This window comes from Cygnus olor, chromosome 4 (assembly GCF_009769625.2).
Source record: "Cygnus olor isolate bCygOlo1 chromosome 4, bCygOlo1.pri.v2, whole genome shotgun sequence".
NCBI lineage: Eukaryota > Metazoa > Chordata > Aves > Anseriformes > Anatidae > Cygnus > Cygnus olor.
Window position 1 is genome coordinate 49,408,513 of NC_049172.1, and position 17,961 is coordinate 49,426,473.

Here is a 17,961-nt window from a genome sequence, read left to right on the forward strand (position 1 = left end):
CTTCTCCTCGGACAGAAAACCTGTGGGGCTTTATTTTGAATTTTCTTTGTTCAGTTCCCATGAAGTATAGGGTGAAATTTTATCCCCTCTACCAGACAAAAAGTAACCAGTTACTAGATGATTTGTTCTCTGTGCTCTAAAACAAGAATAATTTATCAGCAAGGAGAAGACTCTTGCAAGAGTAAGGATGGTGAGAATGGTCAACCATGTTATGAGAAGCTGGAATAAAAAATACGTTGGAGATAGTTTGGAAAGATGGCATATAGCAGGGGCTTTAACGTGTAAAATAGAAAATAGATCAAAATCTCAAATCATTTTTTTCACTTGGGCTCTTAATTTGCTTAAATAAATCTGCAATTTGGGGTCACAATTAGGCAGTCACTTCAACTACTCCATGCCCTCAGTTACCAGACATTTTAGATGGGATATTCTGAAAATTTGTTTTGTCAGGATGCTAACCTATTTTCACTGAATAATTTTTTTTTTACTGCAGAAGGATGTTATGCAGGTTTGAAAAGTTCTGAGGTTCTCTGAAAGTTTTAAGGTTTTCTTACAACTTTTTTTTCTTATATGTTCTTTTTTTTTTTTCTTTGAAGTTCTCATTAGTGAGTAATTATATTGATTGCAAGAGTCATTTTAATTTACACCTGCACATCTAGGAACAACTAAGACTCTGAACCTCATTCTCCATCATCCTTTATTATGCCAAAGAAGCCAGGGTTTAAGAGAGCCATCTTTGAGGTTCATACCCTCAGCAGTAGCACTATGCACAGATGTCCAACACATTCCTAGACCTTTCTATTTCCACAACATTTCTTTTTTTGAACTGGCAAAAGACCTGAGAGGCAGCATTCCTCCCTCAGTGCGTGGACTCCCAGTCACACCTCACCTTCCTCTCATGCTTTGCATACTTACTAACAACAAAGTCTAACTTTTGGTACTGACTTTCTTTTGTGTTACCTTAGAAGTAAAAGAAATTACTTTGTTTTTTCTCCTCAGCTGTCCTCATTCGGAGAAGAGATGAATATTTCACAACCCCACCTTCTTCCCCAACGAGTAACTACAAACATGCAGACCGAGAAAGAGAGAGAGATTTACCACTTTCCCAGGATAATTCCACTGTAAATTAACCACCTCGTTGTCAAAGACCACACAAGTTACTACGATGGTCTCGCCTGTTTTGTAGACAGTTTTAAGAGCTTCAATTTCAACCGGCAGCTGTGAAGTAGCTAAAGAGAGAGAGAGAGAGAGAGAGTACAGATTTAGTTTAAAACTGTATGCAATTTTCACATTGTGTAATTTCAGGGGGAGATTTCTATTTCACTTCCTCTGTTGAGGAATTACCTGGAAAATTCAGTGAAAGTACTGCTGATTTATACTGATATAAACATGTGTATTTAAAGGATGATATGTGCAGGAATTGAGTTTAATCAATTCAATTAAGGAAAGATCCATGCATAAAATTTCAATTAACAGTTCCTATCTCAAATGCCCCTTTGAGATATTTTACTCACTGCGCTTGGGATAAAAGTAATTTTCCATTTTGCTAATCAGTGGCTGTCTTTGAAAATCCACTACTGGTCAATAAAACCTTGTTCTCAAAATATTTGAATTATGTTGTTTTTTCCAACTAACCAAAGTTCTATCATTTGAATCCACTAGGGAACGCCAGGCTTTTAAGTTCTGTTTCAACAAACAGGATGAAAACAAATGGATTACAAAAGACTTTTGCAACCATTTGAGAGAGGAGGTAAAGTTAAGGGCATTTTATTCTCATCAGAATTGTATACAAGGTAGTTTGCTAGGCAAACTAGCAACTAACTGACTAGCAATATTGCCACAGGATCAAGGAGCTCATCATCGGGGTAATATCTGATATAACCCCATGATGCTGGTGTTAATATGACTCTACAGTATGAGAAAAGAACTAGGCTGCACATTACTGCTTTTTTTTATTAATGAAAATAAATAAATACCTCTTAAAATATAGATGAGGAACACATCAGACTTGAACTCCACACCTTTAACTGTTGTTTTGCATGTGTATGATCCCGCAAGGAAGTTTCCTATGAAGCCTTGCTTGTTGTCATAGAAAGCATACACAGCCTTGTCTAAACTGTTAATTAAAGTCACTTGAGCATTTGGGTCACTCGTCCGACATGGGATAATGGTGGGATCACCTTCTTCTACTAGGATGAACTGATCTTCTGGTATGGAAGGAACAAAAGGCATGTCTGGGTCTGTAAAAAACAAGAGGTACGTTTACACTACCTTGTTTGTAGGAAGTCCATATGCAAGAACTGGATATCAATGACCACCTACAAGTCTTAACTGAAATCAGTACAGTTCATGACTCCGCTTGTTCAGAGACTGCAGGTGAGGCATGCTAACAGCATCTTGGTTTTGCTTTCTGGTGTGTCATGTAGTGAGACATTTGACCTAAGCACAAAAGAGGAAAGGTCTCTGGCTCCTTCCTGACAATTCAGGATGCAGAATTGGAAATGCAAAGGACTCCAAGAGAAAAAAAGCTAAATATTATTCTTCCCATTAGACCTGGTTCTGATATATTCCTACAGTGAGGCAAAAGGCTATTAAGTGACACAAAGCATGAAAAATAACTAATGGGTATGAAAACATTTATGCAGTTTCTAGGGATTAAAGATGACTTCTCTTTCTCTGTCATAAACAACTCTATCAAGACATATATACAGCAAAGATCTTAGGGATGAATTTGGACTTACACATCTAACTTTTAGGACAAAAGATTTTGTGCTCAAGTGCAACTTTCACTGAAATAAAAAGAAATATAATAAAAATAAAATAAAATGAATGTACCGATAATATTTTATTGGAACAAATCACTCATCTTTTTCAGTTGGATTTTTTTCCTTCTGTAATAGTAGCTGCCCCATAACCAATACACAAAGAAAAGAAAAAAAGAAAAAAGAAAAAAAAAAGAAAAAAGAAAACACTCTTAATCACAAAAAGTAGAAATCAATTTTGGTGTTGCTTATGGCTAACACCATTAAAGCCACATTTCATCAAAAATAATTCAGGATACTTATCTTTATGCATATCTAACATGTCCAACATTGCAGTTATGAGACATAGTTAATTATGGTCACAACATGTGGTTTCCAGACTATGGTATTTGACCATAAAAAAGCAAACAAACACCTGGTAGTTTTAGTTCTTCAAAGTCAACAAAATGCATGCCAACTTTCCTATCCAGCCAATCCAAAGTCTGAGTTCAAAACATAATTGCATAACATATCAAACATAAAAAGCAAAGCCCTTAAATTATCTACACTTGGCCATTTGGAATAAACAAATAATCTCTGCTAGCCTGAAGCTTCTGTGCAAAGCTTTATAATGAAATTTAATAAATAGCAATACAAATCCCTCCAACAATAGAATTTATGCTGCACTGGCAGGCTCTTTGTAGCAATAGTCCAAACACAGTCCTCTATCCCAAACACGCTGCCAACTCCATGTATTCATTTTCCCAATTTAATTTAAAACAGAAACGGGATTCACCTAGTTTGGTTTTCTCTGTGCTTTTAGTGAAACTGGGGTATTGCGTGAAGTCTCAGAGTAACCCTCCTTGGCCAAAGTGGGTTGCTGCCACCCATTGCCCTCCTAATTCATTGCAGGAAAAACAATTGTAAAGACAAAATTTATAGTGGAAACAGAAACATTCTCTATAATTTGGAGAAAAGGATATGTTTCTGCATTTATGACATCCTAATGTTTAGTGAGTGGAAAAAATTACAGGGTGTCTCTGCTTTGCAAATGTGGTAGGCTGAAATCTAGAGGCATTTCAAAATCAAAACAAAATGCCCTCTTCTTGAAGAAATCTTCTACCTTTTGCCCTTCTATCCTTTTTCTGAGTAAGTTACAAGCCCGTTTAACAGCAAGAAAATCTTTTGGTGATTTGGCTAGAGCTGGTTGGAAATTGACATATGTGTGCCAAAGCCTCTGCTGAAACCTCTTAGTGCTTCAAGAATGAATACAAATGCATTAAATTTGTTGTGGGAAATGTAGAGAAAGTCTTGGAAGAATCACCGTACTTGAATCACACATCATGAACTGCAAAGAATTAATAACACCGTAAAATAGCCTTTAAAAAAGCCTCATTAGTCCTTCCTGCCCTTTTCCCCTTCCACAATCCTCCTTGCAGTTCCAGACATCATCTCCTTCACAACTTATTTCAGTTTTGCAGGATGATTTACAATCCCTTCTTTTCTCCTTCATTTCCTGCTCAGACTATTTACTGCAAATGTCATGGCTTGGTCTTCTCTGGCCCTGCCATTCTGCCACTTATCCCCTGAACACCGAGGAAACATCCAGACAGCGCTTTGCCAACGCAGCCAGCTGTGGCTCAGTCTGTGGTGCCTATTTCAGCCACAGAAAAATAAATAAATAAATAACTTGATGGATAACATGGGAATCCTTTAAAGGAATTTTCAGCCAGAACAAGGGGGTGGGAGGGCAAAGCTGGTGATAGGAACTTCTGAAAAGAAGGGATATCATTTCTTCTGCGTCCAGCAGATTTTCCACCACTACAGAGAAAGGTGGCACGGGGACTGGGAAGGCTGTGTTTACTTTGAAAATTATAGGGCAGTGCAAGAAACGCTGCGTAGAAACACCATATTTTTAATCTTGCCTCAGACTGGTCAGCAGTAGCATTTCTCGTTTCATCCTTCCTTGTAACAGCCACCTCAGGACAACTCTGCTGCTTCCTGCTTCCCAGGCCCTCTGCACATGTGAGCTTTTCCCCTTTCTGTTTAAATCAGGTTAAAAACAAGACCTGGCCTTCCCCAGCTGGCAACTGCTTTAGTGTCAGACGTGGCACTGGTTTGGGCAACACGTGTCCCAAAACATCCCTCACAGTCACCCTGGAAAGGGGGTCAGTCACCCTGTGGCACCCCCACTTACCAGGCACATAGATGTAGATGTCCTTCCCCTCCACTTCCCCATCCTCCACTTGAGTGTGGTTGTAATAGCAAACATACAGGCCCGTGTGAGCAGCTGAGGCATTTCCTACTTCCAGCACTGTCACGAAGAGGCCACTGTTGTTCTCTTCATGTCTGATGTCTATCCTGTGGCTTCCCTCGGTCACTGGGTACTGCCAGCTCACTTCGCTGTCTCCAGAGCATTTGAGTGTGAAATTGGAATTGAGCTGTACAACCATTTCATTTCTGTTGGGAACAATAGTCGGCAGAGGAAGCTGGCAAAATGTTAGGAACGGGCCTGGAAAAAGACACAAATAAAGAGCACATGAACACACAGCCCCTCCTCAGCACAGGGACGGGAGAGGGTGCGGAGTGGATCCAGAGCAGGCATCTTTATGGCCATTTCAGATGTGCTGACATCCCAGGAAATTTGCCCTTGTTAAAAGCCAGAGCTGTTCCCAGTGGAGGGCAAATGGCCTCCCTTTGAAATGCTAAGCAGAGAAGTGTTTGCTCGCTGAGCCCTGTTTGACAAATCCAGAGGTGAAAGACGGAGGTGAAGTTAGGGATGGCTCCCAGTCCACACCTCAGCTTCTGGGCCCCAAGTCCCAGCCCCAGCCCCTGGCTCCTGGTTCATGGGCACCCTACAAGCCGGGCTGCAGGTCCTTGCAGCAATGGCCGGGAAGTCAGCAGGCCTGTCAATTTTCGAGGAAGCTCACCACTGAAAGTTAGAAACCACTTTCCAAGGCCAACACCTGCACTTTACATCTGGCTTCTATTTCGGCAAAGGGCCGTGGAAGGGGCCTAGATCCAAAATTTGTGCATTGGGTCTACCTCTGGCCAAAATGTACAGAAAGTTTATGGCCAAATAAAACTGTAATTCACTGAACTAGATGTTGTAGATGGCACCACTTTTCAGATGCAGTCTACATTTATGGGGTCAGACTTGCAAGCCTAGGTAATTTGTAGGTGGGCTGGTGCAGGTCCAAGTCCCAGAAGGAAAATGAGAGGGCCCACACCCTAAGCTCCCGAACAAGAAAATGGGGAATTCACCAGGAAAACAGTGTGAAAGTGGGCCCTGCACAACAAATCAGCAGTAGGAACCCAGGCTTTCTCTGAAACCAGTTTCTCACGTCTGCACGTGTTATCTCAGCCTGCAGGGCCCTTTCTATATTTGGCAGCCCTGTGGCAAACTCTGCCCTCCCCTCCCAGCGCCATTCGTTCTGCAGATGTGGGCAGCCCGGCGAGTGCGGTTATGTGGTGGGAAGGGGGAGGATGCTGGAGCCCACACAGGCAGCCCAGCTTGCTCCATGCTGCCGGAGGTGCTCCAGCGTGCCAAGGGTGGGACAGCTGTAGGTAGGCCTTGTGTTGGCCTACCAAAGGGAAGGACGGAAAAATAGAGGCTGGAGGCAGCTGGCCAACCATTTGTTATTGTGGACACGACGAAAGGAAACTTAAATACAGGTTTGTGAAGGAGCAGAGATGAGGAGGCTTAGAGGACTGAGGAATATTACCTGTGAGGAAACATCCCAGGATCAGGAATGTCCCTGGGGAAGTACCCATCGCTACCGACAACTGAAACAGAAAGAGGGCAACACGGAGCCAGTTAATAAGCTGACAACAGATACAAGAGCTCACAGGACCACTCTCCAACAGTGCCCTTTGCTTGCACCCTGCCGAGGGCAGGAGCACCCCCAGGACCCCATCTCACACCCTCATCCTGGTGAGACACCCACCCACACCACCCACACGGCACGTGAGGCCACAGGCAGACCACCAGCATGGGGAACACAACCAAGGGACCACAACCTCTTCTCCTCGCTAAGTTCTGGCCCACTCTGCTTCTGAATTTTAGAAGTTACACAGAGCACAAAGCTGGCACATGCAGCAAAGAGCCTGCGAACAGCCCTGGTGCCCGCTGCAGCACCCAGGACTGAGCCCACGCTCCTACTTGGATGCTGTATTGAAGTCAGTGGGGGTGCAACGGCTATATGCAGTAAGTTCTGACCTTTTAGCTGCTTGCAGGGTTTTTTTGGAAGGAGAAACAGCATATTTAAAAGCTACTTTTATTATAAATCACACAATTGTGAGTGATATTTTTGTTTTGCCATTGTACGTATTTATATATATAGCTTACTGAGCACAATACAATACAATAGTGTTTATTGCTTATTTAGCAAGAATTCCCTTGATCAAGAGACATGCTATTTAAAACATATGCTGAAATTTTCTAATGGAATAAATACATGACAGACTGTAGGCCAGCACTGTTGTTCACCGATCGCCTCTTTTCCCCAACAGTGTGAAAATCATAGGCTATTTGTGATAATTTCAGCTTTCAAACAAATAATCAGAAGGTATATAATAATAATCAGTTGTGAAGAGGCAGCAATGGCAATAAACAACTCTGAATCTTTATGCTATCTAATCACATTTCTACTTAAAACCCTCAAGCAACCTGCTAGGTAATTTCCAAAAGAGAAGCTCCTACAACCCCTGCTCCCAATGAGATCAATGAACATTTTCTGTTGACTTTAATAGCAACTGGATTTGGCCCAGAGCCAACATAGACTAAAAAAGGACCGTACAGAAGAACTCGTAATCTGAAACACAGGCTAAGGAGTAAAATAAAGAATGATGTGCCAAAACAGAGACTAGTTTTTCAAAGGTTCTGGAGAGTTTCTATTCACCCTCTGCTCCCGATTCTGAGATAGGAAAGCACGTAGGTGCATCCAGTTATGAAGACTATGCCGATGCCATATGGGAGCTAAATGATTACAACATGCCATGGGGTGCTTCTGAACCCGTCCCTCTTTCCTCCTGTGACGTGTGGAACAGACGGTGCTCCTTTGCAAAGCGAAAAGTATTTGATACTCCAATCAAACAAAAGGTCTCAGAAGAGTTACAAACTACCAGCCCCAAAACTTGTACAAACAACCTTGGAAATTCAGCTGACAACTTTCCAGCAGAGACAAACCATTTTGCCTGATTCTTCAATTAGCAATAATTGCCACGTGTTTATGTATCTGTCTCCTGTTGATAACAGACTCTCAGACATCAAAGAAGTCCATTTGTTTCAGCCTCCTTATTCATTTTTATCACATTTATATCCTGCAATATTTTTTCCGATAAAGTGACCCACGTTGCAAATCTTTAAAGAATTCCCATCATCTGCTTTATTTATCTGAATCCTAAGCTCCCAAGATCCACAAGACAATGTTCCCCACTGCCCACCAAATTTCCTTCAGCCTTTTCCATTTGAAAATAGGGTCTCTACCCCTATTGTGTTGTTTTCCAGACTATTCTATGCAAGTGACGCAATGCATAAAGAGAAAACACAAAGCTAATATCTTTTACACACCAGACTGTAGAAGCTCTGCTGAAGTGAACTTACACTGTTGCAAAGCTGTGTGAGGACTGAAGCCTAGTGAATAAACTGATGTAAATGGAGGTGATGGCATTTCCAAAGTGTTATTTGGAATTTGTTGCCTTAGTTGGTCTGCCATAGCAATCAGTAAGAGCTGAGTGCCTCAGCCTACCCTTGCAGTTTAAAAAATCACAAGGATTTTCTAAATCTGCATTTCCCAACTGGCTATTCTTTCAGAATCCATAGCTTTGATCTTTCCTCAATGACCTGTTAATCTCAGCAAGACCCAGAGCAACATTTACACACTGTGAAAAACAGAATAATGTACTAAGGACTCATCATCATTCATACTCAAAATCTGTTTGAACTGGATTTAATTACATCGTGCATCTGACTTTGGCATGCTGGAGTCAAGGTTTAACACAGAATTTAACACCTCTGTTCTGGGCAAAAGATAGTTTACTCATTCCCAAAACACCAAGCATTTGCTGTTTATTTACCATCACCTGTTTTTTTATGCACTTACTTTGCTTTTTAAACTTCTTTGTGGCAGAAAAGCCCTCTTTGTCCTAAAACACCCACATCTCAGCCCTGAATAAATACACCAAGTTCAGTTTCTAGCATCACTACATCAAACTGAAAATTGGTGTAACCTCTGTGAAGCCAGTAGATTTATACAAGTATTGATAGCGTGATTGGAGCCAACCTTAATTCCTTGCATACCTTGAACAGTGCTAGTTAGAATAGAAACATGGGAGTGCATAGTGAAAACTAGATGATGCCACAGGGGTGTTGCCAAACTCTCTGCAGTGGAGGTTGATTGCCCAGGGTAAAACAATCATCACATCTGCTCTAATCACTGGGTTTTGAAAGGAACTGACTGAAAATTCGGTACCTCTGTTGTGTGCTTTAATGATAAAAAAATCAGGAAAAGAACATCAGAAGAACTTTTATCAACAAGGAGCCAGTCTTCCAAACACTCACTGCCAAGCACTGGCATCCAGCCAAGAGGGGTTTCATTGACTGCAGAGTAGGAGAGACAAAGTAAAATCAATATCCAAAAAGCTGATGGAAATGTGTGTTTAGAAGATGATGATATTCCTAGGCGATTGCGTGATCTAGACAGAAAGCATGGTGGTGGGGTAAAAAGAGCCATCCGTATATATTTTTCGTACTGCTGTAAATCAAAGAACTCTTTCAAGATAGAAAACCGTCCCATCCACCAGCAGCCTGGAGACTGACAAACTCGTTTCCTGCCAGCTACCTAGTCACTGCACTTCATCCTCTTGGCCACAGGATGGCAATGTTGATCCACAGCAATAAGCCAGCTCCCTTGTCCAGCAGAAGGAACGGCTGGTCTCCAGCGCGGCAGCTGGAATCTAAGCTAGGTCTCCTAAATCAACTTAAAATAAAATTTCTTATGTCTTAACTTCATGCGAATTTGCTGGGTTTTCTTCTTTGGGGAAAAAAAAAGTCCCTATTGCTCTGTATTTATATAAATTATACGATAGTAGGTGGATTGCAAATCTTGGCACATAATGATGTGATTATCCTTGTTATGAGAGGGCTGGATAATTTCAGTGGAGGTTTTGTCTGAGTGGCAATCCATCCTTCTGGGAAAGCTGATCTTTTCCAGCAAGAGTGAAGGCTAGCCCAAGAGCAGAGAACAACTCTTCCTCCTTGTGGTACATGTCACCAGTTGAATGCAAATGTTCAGTCAGGACCTCCTGAAACATTTATTGGTTTGCAGCTCCCAAATTACAAACTCAGTTCTCCACAAGAGCAGAGTGAACAGGAGAGTGTCTGACGGTTTTGCTGGGGAAAGGCACAAATGGCACGAGAATATTTCTTCTTTGAAAAGTCCAGCATAAATGTTCTCCTAAAGAGCCGTTTGTTCCACGTCCCTTTGCGAGTGTTTGCATCTAGCATAGCCTGTACATCTCTTCTGGGTTGTGCAGGAATAACTACGCAGCAAGCCAAGCTGTTTGGGGCTCCTGCAGTGGCTTCAGGCTCTGCAGGGCACCTAGTGATGGCTGCCACCCGTCAGCCTTCCAGTCAGCTCCAATTCTTCAGCCTAACCCATCAGGACAGACCACGGAACTAGGAAATTAGAGGAATTACAGGTAGAGGGCAATCTACAAAGTCTAAATTTACTTAAAGGACTTCCTAGTCTATCCCAGCAGACAGACAACACAATGGGTACATCCAAGGGTGCATCTCACTTTGGTTCTCAGGATCAGGTCAGGAACTTCAGAGAACACCTCAAATCCCAACTTAGGTGCTCAGAAGTGGTGGATGGAAAAAAACACTCCATTTCTGTTGACCACAGGAGCTAGAAAGCTCAGCCATTGCAATCTGTTCCCTTGGGTGCCTACGCGAAGCATTATTGACTTGAAAGAGATGAGTCAATCAGGAGAGCAAGGCAAGAGGGAGAGAAAGGATCGCTTGCTTACTTGCTTGCTTCTTTTAAATTATCAGCAATTCTTGCCAGCACCAAAAAAATGACGTCTCAGAAATCATTCTAGTCTTTAAAACAAATGAAGCAAACATGTTCGAACAGAATTTTCAGTGTTCACATGCAAGAGTAATGCCATTGCGGCCATCATGATATAAAGATACAAGCAAGGCGAGGTTTCTATAGGGTTATCCATTTCACCCCTTTTCAGACCAATTGCTGCTGTTGGAAATAACCAACAGTAGGTCAGTTACAAAAATTAAAGGTCTGGGCTATGCAAGTCTTTTCTGTCTATATGAATTGGACTCAAAATCTAGCTTGATACTGCAGTACTGCAGAGCGGTATTTTATTAAAATATTTATTACTTCCTGCTTTCTTGAAACCTAATACCTATGTATTTCTCTCCCAGCCACATGAAGATCCCCCATACATCAATAAGCAAATAAGAGCAGAGATGGCCCCAGTGCCCATCGCAGTCCTGCTGGCACACCTTCCGCCTGGCCCTGCCTGGGGAGGAGTACCAGAACAAGGGGGCTCATTTTAAGGCAGCGGGAGACTGCCTGCAGGCTGGGAGAGCTGCTTTGCTTGCAGACTCCTATGTCCCAGTGCTTTGTGCGGTCTCATTTTTCTTCAAACTTTTTTTTTTTTTTTCCCCCAAGCTTTGAGGTTGGCTAAACTGCTGTTTCGCTGAGGGCTCCACAATGCTCTTTGTTAAGTGGAAACTGAAAACGAAGAGCCTTGCTGCGAGATCTTTCTCTGTCTCCTCTAGAAGTAAAAGCCAGATATCCACAGCTCAGATTTTGAGCCACTGATGGCAGAGGGACCTTTGACGCCTCTCTCCTTGCTTTGATCCTGTCTCTGGCCCCATCTGGGGACACTGAGTTAATGCAGCCTAGCTGGGCCCCCGGCTGGGCCCTGAGATGCTGAGGGCAGCACCCCCAGCATCCCCCTGCTGGCTGCCCCTGCCTCACCTCTCCCCCGGGCAGCAAAAACCATCGGGGGGGCTTTAGCGAAAGGAGACACAGTGGGGACCCCGTCGGGGAGGCAGTGGGGACCCCAGTGGGGACCCCATAACCAGACAGGACGTGGCTGGGGATGGAGGAGGGAGGAGAGGGGCACATTGCCACTCTCCAGCCCCCATCCTAAGGGTTTTCCTCCCTGCTGCAGGGAGCCCAAGCTGGCGTCCCCGAGGGAGCAGGAAGAGGGGTGACCCCGAAGCCCCTCCAGACTCCCCAGCTTGGTTTTCGGCTGCTAGAGCCGCTGCGGATCAGAGGCTGCCCGGGACACCGAGCAAACCTAGCAGAGACGGCAGCTCCCAGACACTCCGCTGTTTGTCTAGGAAACAATAGGAAAGCCTTTGCCAAGCTGGAGCAAATTTTTTTCTTTAAACGCGAGGTAACCGAAAAAAAAATAAAAAAAGAAAAAAAAAAGAAAAAAAAAAAAGCGGGATGGGAGGGGATGGGGCAAAGCAAAGCCGTGTTTCCCTGCAGGGCTGCTCCCCGACGTGGGCTCCGGGCTTCTTCTCCTGCCCGCTCCGCCGGGCGAGGCACGGAGCGCTCTGTGCCCCCCGAGGGGGCGGCCACCCGCGGGGGGACAGCGGCTGTGCCCCGTCCGGGGCTGTGACAGCGACGTGCCCGCAGCCCCGGGGACGGCTCCGTCTGTCCCGAATGCCCTGGGCGTGTGGTTTCGGGCCCCAGAGGCTCGCCGGGAAGCCGGAGCGTTTGCGAGATGCCGAAATGCCGTCGAGGGCGCTGGGTGCGTGCCCCCGGCGAGGGAGGGGGCCAGGGCAGCGGCCCCCGCAGCCCGTCGGGGCGTGGGCAAGCCCCCGGGGGTGGCTGCTGCTGCCTCGCTGGATCCGCCGCTGCTCGCATAGAAAAAAAACTCTCCAAGTCCTGTTCTCTGGAACGGCTCCTGGGCCGCTGGGTCCCCGTCCAAAAATGTTGAGCAACGCCGCAGCCAGCCAAAAAGCCATTTCCTACTTGCTCCTAGGACTTTTCCAGGGGACTCCAGCCTGGCAGAGGCTGGCGAGTTTACAGCCTCCGCTCTTGACCAAATCCAAACGGTGGCCGCGAAGACTTCAGGCCCCCCCCGGGGGGCGAGGCGGCGGGCTCCAGGCGTCCGGTGGGGCGGGCGGCGCTCCCGGTGCGCGAAGGGGGCTGTAAGCTGGAGAGGCTCCAGGTACCAGTCCTGCCCGAGTTCAGCATCTTCTCTTTCCGCTGAGACGTGGAAATAAAGCAAAAGAGCGGGGGGGGGGGGGGGGGGGGGGCGGGGGGGGGGGCTGCAGGGATGGAGATGGGGTCGCCCGCGCAAAGCGGGGGTCGTGCGTGTCCCGTCTGGGCTCTCGGGGCGGGGGGGGGGGGGGGGGGGGTTAAGGTGGGGAAGTGGACCTGAAAAGGGGAAGGTGGCGAAAAACAAAGGGTGGGGGAAGGGAGCGGAGAGCGGCGGGGTGAAGGAAGCGAGGGCAGAAGGTGGGGATGCGAGAAGAGGGGGAGCCGCCGGGTGCCACCCTGCCCTGCTTCCCATCCTCGCTGCGCGTCCCCCCCGCGCCCTCCGGGCGGGCACCGGCGCTGCTCTCGGAGCCCCGGCGGGGCAGGAATGCGGCCCGGTGGCCCCCGCCGTCCCAATGTGTTTGTCATTAGCGCTGCCCGAGCTGCTCCCCGCCGCCGCCGCCGCAGCCGCCGCCGCCGCGCCCCGACGGCCCGCGGAGAGCCTGGTCCCAGCTCCCCGCCGCCTCCGGGGGCCGCCAGCCCCCGGCACCCCCGCGGGAAGGCGCCCCCGGAGCGGCTCAGCCGGGGGGGGAATAAAAAAAAAAAAAAAATAAAATAAAAAGAAAAAGAAAAGAAATACAAACAAATGAATAAAGGGAGAGAAAATTTAAAAAAAAAAATGGGAAAAGAAAAAAAATAATGGGAAAAAGAAACAGGGGAAAAGGAAGGAAAAAAAAATGGGGAAAGTGCCCCTCACCTCTTACCTTCTCCACTCCAATCCGCAGCTATAGTCCCGCAGATTGTAAAATATCCAAAATATGTCCACGTCTTTTGTGACTTTCCCCGCTCAGCCGCGCTCCTTCCCTCCCGCTCGCCCTCCCTCCAGACCCGACTGCAACGGGCTCACAACCCGCGCCCCGTAATTGATTCAATGTTATAGTCCATCCTTCCAAAACTAATCATTTGCTTTAAGTAAATAGCTGTCAGGAAATGAAGCCCCCCTCCGGCCCCTTCGCAATAAGAGCCGCCCTGGCTCGCCCGGCGCCCCCAGCCCCGCGGCCGGAGGCGGGCGCAGGAGGGAGGCTCTTACGGAGGCAGGGGGGCCAGTCTCAGCCTCCAGATTTCAGCAGCCTCGCAGGGGAGGGGGAGGCTGGCCATATGGCAGAGGGAGGAAAAGGGGGGAATCGGAGAGTTTTGCACTGCGGGGGGAAGGAAAAAAAAAATAAAGGGGAAAAAAAAAAAAAAAAAAACCTTTGGTGAAAAGTCAGAGGGCTCCCAATTTCGTGAATGAGCCTCCTCCCTCAGCCCCTCCAGGACGGTGGGTTACGGTGTGAGGTTATGGACGGGGAGCTGGAGCTGGAAACGAATTGGCGGCTTCCTCGTGTCCTTTGTGCGCTCCTGAGCGCGGGCACGGGACGCAGAGCAGCACGGAGGGCTGCGAGGCAGCCAGAAGCAGGAGGCACCGGGCGAGAGGGGCAGAGCCGCACCGCTCGGGTTTATGAATGAAAGCCACAACGAAAGGCAGCCGTCGCCGGGAGCCGGCCGCCCCAAAACCTGCTGCTGTGCCGAGACCGGGGAAGCTCTTCTCATCCTCTGTGCCCTCGGCCCGGGAGCCCGGTCTGAGCTCGCCCGGAGCCCCGACGGCTTTAGCCGGGGACCTCCGCCTCGCCGTGGCGACCAGCGCTGGCCGGGAGAGGTGGCGGGGGCTGCCCCCGTCGCCGCGCTGCGGGGTCCCGGAGCCGAGCCCGGCGAGCGGGGCGATGCTGCGGCCGCGGGAGAGGGGGCAGTGCAGCCCCAGGAACCGAGCGGGGACGGAGGCCCCTGACTCCAGGGAGGGCTCCGGCCTCGGAGCCGAGCCCCCGGGCTTCTCCCGCTTCCTCCCTTCCCGCTCCGGCCCGCCTCCCTCCCTTTTTTCTTTTTATTATTATTTTTTTCCGTTTAGGGCTAAACAAAAGTTTTGTCCTCAAAGTCAAGCGACAGGATGCGGTGGCTTTTCTCCCTCCCTAAACCAAGGAGAGCTGAGCCTCCGGAGCGAAGATGCCCCGAAGGGAGTGAGGGCAGGCAGGAGAAGAACAGCGTGCTCAGGCCGAGGGCCCTGTGGCGAGGCTCGCAGGGTCCCCAGCCTTTTTGCACGCTCTCCGCTAGTGCATCCTCAGCTCGGGTGAGTGCACAACCCCGCTATTGCTTCCACATGTTCCTGCAGGAAACCAGCGGAGTCAGATCCCTGGTCGGAATGCTAACAGGATACCATAATGCTTGTGAATAAACAACAGGCTGCGAGTGAGTCAAAAGCACAATGAGGGAAAAAAAATAATAATAAAAAAAATGGGTACACCCGGGTGTTCTCCACCTGGGGGGTGAGCACAGGCAGCAGCCCGGCCCCCCGAGGTTGTGCAGGACGAGCCCCGACGGGACGGGAGGGCTTCGGGCAGGGTTCAGCACCGCGAAGATGTGCGGGTGTAGAAAGTGCGTGAGCTTGAGGCCGTGCGGGGCTCGGGCTGGCACCCAGGAACCTGCTTTGACGGGTTTAAGGATGGAGGCGATGCCTGGCGAGGGACCGCCAGCATCAGCCGTGACGCCTGCTCAAGGAAAAGAGCAAAAGGAAGGGGAGAAGGCGCTCTGTTTGCAATTACCTGCCTCATTTGAATAATGCCTTCGTCGTGATCATTATCGAGCATTCGTTAACGGCTTCCACGTGGGATCTCACAAGAACGAGCACAGAATAAAACCAAATCGCGGGCTCGGGACGGGCAAAAAGCTGCGGGCAGGGACCCCGGCGGCTCCTGCGGGGCCGGGCCGCGGGCAGCGGGGCCGCTTTCCCCGACGTGGCTCCCCCTTCCCCGCCCCGACGGCAGGGGACGAGGGGCCCCCTGCCCGCGGGAGGAGCCCGGGAGCCTTCTCGGGGCCGGTCCCCCCCTCCCGGTGCCGGCGCTGCCTGGGGGGTGTTTGAAATAACCCCTCCGGGACGGCTCCCGAGCGCTCCCCCCGCCCCGTGTGGCGCAGGGGGGTCCCGTCCAGGGGCTTGGGGTTAGCGAGAGGACAGGCTGGGGGTGGGGGGATTTACACCACGGCAGCCCCCTCCCCTCCCAGACCCTCTCCCCTCCCCCGGAGTGCTGCAGCATAAGGCATCCTGCCTGTTTATGTGGCAACAGATGGAAGCCGCACGTCTTAAACAACCCGGGCTGAATGGAGCCGCTGCCGCCTGTTTACTCTCCCAATCTGCAGGCCCCCAACACCCCCCCAACACCCCCGGGGGGGCGGTCGCAGTCCCGGCCCCCTCCCCGGTTCCGCAGCGCCCGCAGGCTCCGGGCGGCGGGCACCGACGGGGCGGCTCGCTGTGGCCCCGGGAGCTTGCGGGGGGGCTGGGAGCTGGGATTTTGGGTTGGGAGGGAGGGCAGGGATGGGGCCGAGCGCCGTCGGCCACGTTTTAGGGATGCCCGGTGCCGGCTGAGCTCTCCCGTAGGCACAGCGCCGCTCAGGAGGACCGCGACACCCCTGGATGCACACCTCTCTGCTCATTAGTATTTTTCTATTTTTCTATTTTTTTTATTTATTTTTTTTATTTATTTTTCTAAATATCCATTCAATGGATATTTCCATTCTCGGGCCCGCCCGTTTCCCGAGCAAAACACCGGCCTAAGCCACAACCCCTGCACCGAGAAGGGCAGCTCCGGGCCGGAGCAGAGCCCCGACGAACCCCGAGAGAGGGAGAAAACCGAGCGGCCTCTCCTCACTTGCCTCTGTAAATCTGTGCCCCCGTCTGTCGCGGAGGGAGGAGAACACAGCAGCGGGACAGACGGGGACAGACGGGGGGCACAGCCGGGCTCCGCCGAGCCCAGCCCCGCCGAGGGAGATCCTCGGCCTCTGCAGACGTGTCGCGTCTACAGCCACGGCGGGCATCTTTTGATTTTTTCCCTTTTTCCACAACTCCCTCGTTCTGTTTGTCCAACATCGGCTGTCCCCGTGTCGGTGGGCGAGCAGGGAGCCAGACAAAAGAAATTAACGGCTGCTCCCCGCCGCCAGCCTCCCCTCCCCTACCTTTATTTTCATTCACCCCCGGCTGGTTTAAGGCAGTGCCCCGTGCCCGTCCTGTTCCCTCTAAGGCCTCTGCTGCCCCAACATCGAGTTGTTTTGCTCTCGTTGTCACATTTGGCTCTTGACGTTAAAAGATGCCAGAACAAGCGTGGCAGCCTTATTCTTTGCGGTGGGTTAAAAAAAAAAAAAAAAAAAAAAAAAAAAAAAAAAAAGCAGCTTTGTTTTTCCTGATTTTTTTTTTTTTGGGGGGGGGAGGGGGACTGGGGCAGCACAAACAGGCTGCTCCGGTCCTAACCCGGTTTAGGGGTGGGGTAATGGGGCGGGAGCGGAGGCTGCGGGGGCAGCGGGCGGGACGCTAGAGGGCACCGCAGCCCGCGGGAGGAGCTGCCGGGCAGCGCCAGCCACCGGGGGGAGCGGGCACACGGCTCCCCCCCTGCACCGGAGGAGCTCTCCTTACATAGATCCCCCCCCCCCAAAAAAAAAAAAAAAAAAATTGGCAGCCGCCCTCCCCGTTAGCCAGCGGGAGAGGGCAGCGCTGGGTGCGTGCCTGTGTCTTGCAGCCGGGGGGGATGGTTTTCTTTCCTAAATATAACCAGAGAGCCCTAGGAGGAGTTCAGTGGGGCAAGGCACACCCCGCAGACGCTTGGTTTCGCTGTTCGCAGTTAAAGTATCGGCAGGGTTTTGGGGAGGATGGGGAAGCGAGGATCCGAGCACTGCATCCCTGTGGGTCCAGCAGCAGCCCCGTGGCGAGCAGAGCTGCGAGAGCAGGTCCTCCCTGCCACAAACGTGGGGTTTTCCCCCCAGAAAATCAAAGGACCTCCTCTGCTGATTCAGCCCAGGTTTGATTTCGATCCGTAACTCCTCAGACCATTATCTTCGCCTTTGTTCTTCCAAACCGCAGCAATTAATGGATTACAGCAGGACACAGACACAGCCAAGCCAGG

At 49.4% G+C, this 17,961-nt stretch overlaps 1 protein-coding gene across 4 annotated transcripts in view; it reads right to left on the minus strand.

The window, feature by feature from the left end:
- PDGFRA (platelet derived growth factor receptor alpha) overlaps positions 1 to 15,692 on the minus strand; it is a 36,707-nt gene extending 21,015 nt beyond the window's left edge. The window contains exons 1-6 of one of the 4 annotated variants that reach the window (XM_040555817.1): positions 13,747 to 14,105; positions 9,215 to 9,342; positions 6,467 to 6,527; positions 4,939 to 5,253; positions 1,977 to 2,240; positions 1,099 to 1,229 (exon numbers count right to left, since the gene is read on the minus strand). In XM_040555817.1, the coding sequence (XP_040411751.1) occupies positions 1,099 to 1,229; positions 1,977 to 2,240; positions 4,939 to 5,253; positions 6,467 to 6,527; positions 9,215 to 9,319 (876 nt within the window). In that variant the 5' untranslated portion in view covers positions 9,320 to 9,342; positions 13,747 to 14,105. Of the gene's footprint in view, positions 1 to 1,098; positions 1,230 to 1,976; positions 2,241 to 4,938; positions 5,254 to 6,466; positions 6,528 to 9,214; positions 9,343 to 13,739; positions 14,106 to 15,615 lie in introns of those variants that run through there. The other 3 variants (XM_040555818.1, XM_040555820.1, XM_040555819.1) reach the window with 3 other exon arrangements.
- Positions 15,693 to 17,961: the final 2,269 nt, after the last annotated feature.